The sequence below is a fragment of the Carettochelys insculpta genome, chromosome 32 (assembly GCF_033958435.1).
Source record: "Carettochelys insculpta isolate YL-2023 chromosome 32, ASM3395843v1, whole genome shotgun sequence".
NCBI classification, from domain to species: domain Eukaryota; kingdom Metazoa; phylum Chordata; order Testudines; family Carettochelyidae; genus Carettochelys; species Carettochelys insculpta.
In genome coordinates this window covers 6,749,196-6,758,808 of record NC_134168.1, presented here as the reverse complement: position 1 = coordinate 6,758,808, position 9,613 = coordinate 6,749,196, and the positions used below count along the sequence as shown (strand labels likewise).

At 42.4% G+C, this 9,613-nt stretch overlaps 1 protein-coding gene across 1 annotated transcript; it reads right to left on the bottom strand.

Moving 5' to 3' along the window:
• Positions 1-853: 853 nt before the first annotated feature.
• LOC142004829 (olfactory receptor 6F1-like) lies at positions 854-1,816 on the bottom strand. The gene has a single exon (XM_074982514.1). It carries the CDS (start codon positions 1,814-1,816, stop codon positions 854-856), a length of 963 nt encoding a protein of 320 aa, XP_074838615.1.
• Between the last annotated feature and the right edge of the window lie 7,797 nt (positions 1,817-9,613).

The following is a 9,613-nucleotide window of genomic DNA, read 5'->3' as shown; positions in this document are numbered from 1 at the left end:
ATAGGATAAGAGGAAGCAACATACCAAATTTGGTGGTCCTAGCTAATTTAGAAAGAGTTTTTGAACAAACTGACTCACAGACAGGCAGACTCATGGACAGAGGGAGACATAAACACTCTTAGAGAGAACGACAGAAAAAGAGAAAGAGAGAGAGAGAGAGAGAGAGAGAGAAAGATTAGAATGCTCACACTGTTCTTGTGTTATGGGAAGGGATACATAATTTTGTTTTGTGAGGTCTCTTCACACCAATCGATATTTTGTAAGTCTCTTTATAGTTCCATGGTCATTTCTTTTCCAAGGTGAAAATTCCCACTCTTCTTAATGTTTCTGCATGTGAAGGCCAATCCTAGTTGAATAGTTTTTGTTTCCCTCTGTGATCCTTTTTCCATTTGGAATATATCTTTTGGGAGCTGGTATGGCTTAAACCCCAGACTATATTCAAGGTGTGGCTAATGTGGAATTATATCATGACATTATGACATTTTCTGTCTTATTATCTCTCCTTTTACTGATAGTTTTTCATATTGTGTTGGCTTTTTTGATGACGACTGCACATTGAGCTGTGGTTGTCAGAGAACTGTCCACAATGATCCCAAGATTTCTTTCTTGAATTTAGCTCTCATCAACTTGTTCATAGAGTTGAGGTTATGTTTTCCAGTGTGCCTATCTTTACATCTGAGGATATGTTACATTACAGTTTGGGAAAGGATGTGGGTCCCATTAGAGTTGTTAAAAAAAAGAAGGGAATTATCTGTATTTTGAAAAAAAGCCATGACTTAATCCATTTACTCCCCATATTAATTACATTCAGGACATTATAATCCAAGTTTGGGTCGTTTTGACCAAATATCTATTAATCCAAAACTTTTCTAACACCTCTGAAAGTTCCCCTGACTGTTCTTCCTAAGGCTGCCTTCACCTCCTTGTTTCTTAGCGTGTAAATGAAAGGGTTTAATAGCGGAGTTATGATGGTATTAAAGATGCTCACAGTTTTGTTCAAATATAGTGAGTTCTGTGCTGAAGGCTTCACAAAAATAATAATGGAGGAGCCGAACCAGAGGGTTACCAGAATGAGATGGGCCGAGCAAGTGGAAAAGGCCTTTTGCCAGGCTTGGGCTGATGGGATTCTTGAAATGGTGGCGATAATGCAAACATAGGAGACCACGGTTATTGCACATGAGAAAACGATAACAAGAAATGAGAGAATGAATGTTGTCAGCTCAATCACATATGTGTTCATGCAGGAAAGTGCAATCCAGGAGTCCATTTGGCAAAAGTAATGATTGATGACATTAGCACCACAGAAAGACAATCTTGAAATTAGAGCCACCAGCAGAGAGCTAGACAGGAACGCGCCCAGCCAAGAGGCAAGGGCCAGCTGAGCAGTGATGGTGTTGTTCATGAGAACACTGTAGCGCAATGGGTGGCATATGGCCAGATAGCGGTCATAGGCCATTGTGGCCAGGAGGAAACACTCTGTGGCACCCAACAAGAGATAAAAATACAACTGTATGAGGCATGAAGTGAAAGAGATGGTTTGGCTTGTGCCCAGCATAACGCCAATGGCCTTGGGGAGAAATGATGTGGTGAACCAGATCTCTAGAAAGGAGAGATTGCAGAGGAAGAAGTACATGGGGGTGTGGAGCTGAGGGTGGATCCTCACCAAGGCGATGATGCAAACATTCCCTATGATCGTTAGGACGTATGTCACAGCAAACAGCACGGCAACGGACATCCGGAAATACCAAGTGCCGGGAAAGCCCAGTAGAATGAACTGCTGCACACTGGTTTGATTTCTCAGTTCTGTCCAAGCCATGACATCCATCTGTCAACACATGGAGGATTGGGCCAAGAGAAATCTGATGAGGTTTAACAAGGAGAAGTGCACAGTCTTAGGACCTCGGGACCTGTTCAGTGCTGAAGAACAGAGTTTACTGGACCATGGGAGGTTAATATTGTCTAGAAACATGGTCATCACATTCACTGCTTACTGGGCTATTAAAAGACATTTGATGATATATATATATATATATATACACACACACACACACGCACACACAGATTCAGGACTGGTGGCACTGAACAAATTTTATGGCACCAAAGGAAAATTGGCCACATCCATGATAAGTGGTCATCTGGCTAACTAAAATCATGCAGATAACATATGTTGCTGGATGAGAGAGTGCATGATTAGAGAGGTTCAATGTGTAGTTTGTTTTAGCATGTAAATACCAGGGTACTGCATTTATATGCTTTTCTTATCCTTGGGGAACCCAGAAACTCTTGATACCAACACAGACATTCTTTGTTAGTAGGCACTCATGTCTTTCTGTACTGGTAACCACAGAGCCAGGGTGCTGGTAACATCACTAGTGGTCAACGAACTTGACCGAGCGCTTTTCTCCCCAGGCTTAACTCTGGCATTTCCTTAAGGGTAATATTTGGTCTGGTGAACAAGCAGGCTGTTGTACCAGCTGTTCAGAATAACCTAGGAGAGAAGTATTGAACAACCAGGACAGGTTTACGAAGACAACAGTGCTCCAGCCTTCAGCACGTAGCATCACTGGGTAGTATTTTCAAGATCTGGTCTACCAACTGTTTTCAGGGAACTGGAAGAACAAGCAAGCCAGCAGACAACATACATAGTGTTCTCCATTAGCCTCAGCTAAATTACGGACCCAGTGAATTACAGAAGTTAATTCATTAGAGATCCTTGAGACATTTCATAGAATTGTTGAACTGGAACCGACCTTGAGAGGTCATCAAATCCAATCCCCAGCAACGATGACAGGACCAAGCATGATCTAAACCATCCCTGACATGGAAATCCCCAATGACAGAACGCTCACAACCTCCCTAGGCAATTTATTCCTGTACATAACTACCTTAACATTTAGGAAGCTTTTCCCCATGTCCAACCTATACCTCCCTTCCTGAAATTTAAGCTCATTACTTCTTGTCCTTTTAGATTCTTCAACATTGTTATTATGTCTGCTTTGTCTTCTCTTTTCCAGACTAAATCAAACCATTCTTTTTTTCATATCTCTTTGCATATTTTCTTTTGGCAATTTTCTTTTTGATGACACACAGACATTCAGAGAAAAAAATCTTTGAGTGGATGTTTCTACAAAGAAAAAATCATTTTCATGTAATGGAATCGTAGAACTGTATGACGGGAAGGAGCCTCCACAAATCAATTGTTCCAGTCCCTTGAACAGTGGGAGGACAACTAAACCTCTATCAGCCCCGAGATCTGTTTATCCAAACCTTTTTTAAACACCTAGAGTGAAGGAGAATCCACCATCTCCCTTGGAAGCCAATTACAGAGCTCATCTCCTGTGAGATTTTGAAAGCTTTTCCAAATGCCTAACCTAAATTGCCTTTTGTGTTACCTCCAGTGAACACGCAAAACAACTGAACCTGGTCTGATGTAGAGCAACCTTGAAATCTGAGGATTGCTCATTTATGTTTCTCTCTGCTTCTATTTGCAAGATTCACCGTACCCAGTTTTTCAAACTTCCCTCAATGGTTAAGTTTCCTAAAACTTTTAACAGTTGTGTTGCTCTCCTCTGATTTGTCTCCCCAGTTGTCCACACCTTTCCTAAATTGTGCCACCCAGACTTGGGCACAGGACTCCTGGTGAGGTCTCCTGGATGACAAGTTCATCAAGACAGTAACCTGCTCTATCTTACATACCACATTTCTGTTTCTATACCCCAGAAAGATATATGCCATTACATCCACCTTGCGGACTCCTGTTGCATTTGTGATCCACCATAACCCCCTGAGTTCCTTTTCAGCAGTATGACCCTTAGCCCCCATTTTTGTAGTTCTGGATTTGATTTTCCCCTCCTCAGGAGAAGTAACTTGCCCTTGTCGTTCTTGAAGTTCAGCCTGCTAATTCTGAGCCATTGATCTAATCTGTTTCTCCTGTTTCCCTATGAGAACATTATGAGATACTCTTACAAGATATTATGTAAATCAACATATATCACACCTGAGGCATCTGATGAAGTGGGTGTTTGCCCACGAAAGCTTATATTCCAAAATACCTGTTAGTCGAGCAGGTGCCACAGGACTTCTTGTTGTTCTTGAATATATCACATTTGTTACTTCCTGTGCCAGTTCAGTAACCATGTCTAAAAGATGTTTTGATACGAAATTGAAGATTTTTATTTAATGAGAAGAAAACTGATAATAGTCATGATGATTTTTGATGAAATCTGAATTATTTCTATTTCTATCCATGTTTCATACCCAAGAACCAATTGGCTGTGTTAACTGTAGAAATTCTCAAGGAGGCTTTAATTTTGTTCACCCTAGACTTTACAGCATATTAAACCAGACAGGTAAGTTCTACCCATTCTACTAGTACAGTTTGGTTGACTCGTCAGTAAGAAAAATTCCTGGAAGGCAGCAGGGCCTTTCAGCAAGATCATCTCACTAAGAAAGGCAAAATTATTTCACAATTCAGCTACTTTCCATTACAAAATCTTTTGTATCAAGTCAATGGGTTGAACTCACTAGAAGTGCTGATGGATCTTGTCCATAAAAATTCTCAATTATTTTCTCTCCAGAGGGCTCACAATAGCCTCAACCCCTGAAAAATTGTCCTTTGTAAGGAGGTATCTCTTATTTTCCCCAAACTTAGATGTAGATCAGATATAGGAATATATTTAACCTAATTTCCACTAACTTGTTGGTCACTTGATACCAGTTTAGCCCTGTCCAGGCAGCTTAAAGTATGAGTGAAGAGTTTGCATAACTTCTACTTTAATGATCCGCTCTTGGAGTTCTGTAAAGAGGTTTTAGTACAAATAGAATCAACAACTCTTGAACCAAAAGACTCTGGTAACGTCTAAAGACATCTCTTTCCAACACCATCCAGCTGTCTTTACCCCACGTACCGTGTTAATGAACTGTAGCTCAGATAGGCTGCATGAGGGAGACTGTTTTATACACCTCTCAGCCTCCCCCATCACCCTGGGGATATCTGTTCAGAACAGAATTTCATTGCGCTACCTGCAGGAAATAACTTATGCCACTAAAACAACAAGGAATCCAATTATCCATCTATCTATCTATCTATGATTTAGTTTTTCAGAAAAACATACTTGTTTTCCTTAACTCTGCCGGTGATACATGTGTTCTTGGGCCCTTATGCTTCCTGTATTTGTTATCCAATTCATTACTAGGCTCATTTCTACAGTCTGTGCAGTGTACCTGAGTCATTTGCTATCCTAGTCCTCAGCCCGGTGGAGCATCAGTAAGCCACCGTTGAAGTCAGTCAGCAGACACTCATTGTTTATACACACCAACAGTCTGAAGATAACCACATTTCAGGTCATTCAAGAAACTGTTTGAAGATAACAAGAAGTCTTGTGGCACCTTAGAGACGAACAAGTATTTCAGATCATAAGCTTTCGTGGGCAAAGACCCACTTCATCGGATGCATGAGTTGGGGGCTGGTGGTTTCAGAGGAGTATTTAAAAAGTGGGGTCCCAGTAAAAGGGAGGGCCAGAGCTGACAAGGTCTGTTCAGCAAGGTGGAAAAGGCCCATTATCCATAGTAGGTATCAAAAGAGGAAACAGACATAATGGACATAAATCAGACATCAGGAACAGTAATGTACAGAGGCCCTTAGAAGAACACTAGAATCTCCCGGGACACTCAGTGGCAGGTTTAAGCATGGCAGTCCTGAAACAAAGAAATTTCAGAAACAAAACGGAGAGAGAAATCTCTGAGCTGCAATTTATTTGCAAATTTGATTCCATTAAGGATTAAACAGAGCCTGGGAGTGGCTTGCAGCTGACAAAGGCAGCTTCTCTGTCCTGGGTGTTACAATCTCTCCGTTAGACTCTGACAATGGTTCACATCCCCCTGTCTGATCTGACTTGTTTTCAACTCTTTTGATACCTACTATGGATACTGGGCCATTTCCACCTTGCTGAAGAGACCTTATCAGCTCTGGCCCTCCCTTTTACTGGGACCCCACTCTTTAAATACCCCTCTGAAACCACGCCCCCCATGCATCTGGTGAAGCGGGTCTTTGCCCACAAAAGCTTATGCTCCAAAATATCTGTTAGTCTATAAGGTGCCACCAGATTTCTTGCTGTTCTCGAAGCTACAGACTAACACGGCTCCCTCTCTGATAAAAGTGATTAGTGTAATGAAGTGGTTGTTATATGATGAGCAATCGATAAGATTCAGACTTTTTGGCTTGGGAGGGAGGCAACAGATGTGGGACATGGGGAAGTATATAAAATAATGACGTGTGTGTAGAAGGTTGATAAGGACGTGTTATTTACTCTTCATAACTCAAGAACTAAGCACAGCCAAATGAAATGAATAGGCAGTAGGTTTAAAACGAACAAAAGGATAGGTTTTTTTTCTTTTTTCCCATCCAGTATACTGACAACAGGTGGAACTCCTGCCAGAGGATGGTGTAAAACCCAAGACTGCACCAAGGTTCCAGGAAAAATATGATACGTTCATGGGCTAAGTTTATGCTAGAGGCTAGTAGACCAAATGTGTTTTCTAGACAATACTTGTGGAGTGTCTGCACACAAAATGTGTTTTGTTGGCACAAACTGTTGACCAAAAAAGCTGTGTAGATGCTCCGGGGTCCCCCTTTGTTGACAGAGCAGATAAAAAAATCTACCTGCTTTTATGAGTAGATGCGATCTGTTGATCGAAGTTTTGTTGAAACATCTCTTTCAACAGAAATTCTGTAGACAGATGCTTCTAGAATAGATGTAGCCATGGAGTACAGGTACATCAACATAAACTTATGCAACCACTCACAGGCAGACTCCTTCTTTCTCTGAGTAAGTGGCCTAGGTGTCACTACATGGGAAGTGAATCACCCCACTGGCTTCTGCTCACAGCCTGACTTTTTAATGTTGCTCACTCTCAATAAGTCTTCACCAACTACTTTAGCTTAGGGTTCAGACCAGGCCTCTAATACAAAGGCTTGTATCTGAGACCTTTCCACCACAGTAGCATGTGTGTTTTTGATTGGTAGTGTTACTTTCTCTTGCTCTGACTGTGTGTGTGTGTCTTCTTTTGAGCAGAGTTTACTCTTTTATTTATTTGCTATCAAAGTTTCCCAGAATTGATTGGGGGGAGAGGTGTGGAATGTGTTCCCTGGTCCCAGCCTGAACTCCAGGAAGTGGGCAGGGGAGGTCTTCAAGGCCTGATAAGTTTTTGGTTTATAATGACCTAAACTGTTATGTCATCTACCTAATTCAGCATTGGGAATTCCTGGGAGCATTCTGATACGTGGCCAACAAGGTGAGCATAACTAGATCCCTGACAGTGGTGTCAGTGTTGTCCTAGTTTCTTTAATTCAGATAGATATCCCACACCAATCAGTGCAACACATGAGCATCTACAAGAGTGAAAAATGTTAATGAGTGATAAGGAAATCCCCGCCCCGACCGCCAAATAACAAATAATGAATATTATCAGCTGCTGACTAGTTACTGAGTAAAAGCATTTCTTGGCTCCTATATTTCACATATAACGGAAAGTTTGTAAAAATCATGAATTTTCATGACAACACTTAGACACTGACAAAGGTTCACATCCCCCTTTCTGATCTGACTTGGGCTATTTCCACCTTGCTGAATAGACCTTGTCAGCTCTGGCCCTCCCTGTTACTGGGACCCCACTCTTTAAACACCCCCCTGAACCACCCACCGCTTCATCTGATGAAGCGGGTCTTTGCCCATGAAAGCTTATGCTCCAAAATATCTGTTAGTCCATAAGGTGCCACAAGACTTCTTGTTGTTCTCGAAGCTACAGACTACCACGGTGAACTCTCTGATGTTTGAAGATACTGGCCACACAGTTGTCATGTTCTTCTGGAAATCAGTCCAGGAAATGTCACCAGTGCCTTGACTGTTCAAACTCTGGGAAGGAGAGGTTTGGTTCAGCGAGGAACAAGCAACACACACCCACCTTGGCTCACCCCTTGTTATGCCAAGCAAATTTCACCATCTTGTGTTGTAGGGCAGAAATGCCTAGAAAGGGATGTAACCTGTTTCCTACTCCCCACTATAAAAAAATCCCATGGCTCATCCTTGCCTCAATGACTGTTCTGCACATAAATCCATTGCCTAAGGTGGGAGTAGTGATCAGGGCAATTGCTGAGGTCCCAGGCCCCATGCTAACCTGCTCAGAACCCTGTGGGTGGGCCTTTGGTTTTCTGTCCTGGGCTCCAGTAAGTCTATTCCAGCCCGGCCGGGAGTTGTTCCCTAGTGGACTTTGCCAGCCATGATGCTTCCTGACCAAGGTGACTGGCTGACGGTTGGTCAGTGAATAGAGTGTGATACACACAAGCTATTGCTGACCCCAGTGAGGCCAAGAAAATTCCACCCTCCTGTCCTGGGATGGCAGAAGTGACTGCAAAGTTCTTCTTAGACAGGGTTTTTTTGACCTTTTCCTCTCTAAGCCTCGCTTCTCGGTCCCTGCTCTGAAAACACCACCGCCCTCCTGTGCCACAATAACTGTTTTTCTGCATGTAAAAATCTGTGCCAATGATAGAAGTAGCAAGCAGAACAATTGCCCAGGAGCCAGACCAGGTTGCTCAGGACTCTGATGGTGGGTCTCCAGTTCCCTGTCCTGTGTAGATTATTTCCAGGCTATTTCAAAATCGGCTATTTGAGCACGAGATGCTGTCTAAGCTGTGGCACCTGCAGAAATAAATCTCTGTTTTGAGGCATTCCTCTTCTCCTCCTGAGAGATACCTGAACAGGGCTCCTGTTATCTTGAAAAAATGTTTTGAGACAACAGGCATGTTTTGTGGTTGCAGGTACATATTTCAGGATACTGCCATGTGCCAAGATAGTGCCAACCATGTAGACAGATCCTATAAGCCTAACACTAGCCGAGCTTGGAAAGGCCCATGAAACCTGCTCATGGTCCTCAAGGGACTGCTGCACTGGTGTAGAAGGCAAACAAGCCATCAGGTTGTTGCAGTGGTCTGAATACAGAGGCAAGTTATTGTTCTTATTTATCTTGACCAAGGGAAAGGTGTAGGCCCTGTTATGCAGGGCATGGGTTATTGTTATGTGACAAGGTATTGGCAGTGGTATTTGAGCAATGAATTCCCACCACTTCCATGTGACCTGAGACCAGATGTGACATCTGTTGTTAGTGCTTTGGTGTGAAATGACTTCTCTCTTGTCCTATGCCAACAGTGTTAGCTGCACCAGTGAAAATTCCTGCTTTTTGGTTCGGCAGACCTTGACATTTCTGAGATAAATAGAAAGACCACACTCAGTTTGGTGACAAAGGCTTGGCCATGTTTATTGTCATCAAAGCCAACACACCATGTTACAGTTGCTCAGGCAATATAATGTTGTCCCCTTGGCCAATTCTATTGTCTTTCTGAATACTCTTCCTTTTATGCAATGAAACTAACAAATTATGTAATATATCCATAGGGAGTTACCACCCTTCCACCCAGTAATTCCCAAAATAATCCTCATGTATCCGCATTTCACATCATCCTTCTTTTTACAAGAGGTCTGTGTGTTCTTCTACAGACCTTTTGGTAATGTACTTATGTAATTGATTGGAGTTGTGTGTGTTCCTGCGCCATCTTCTC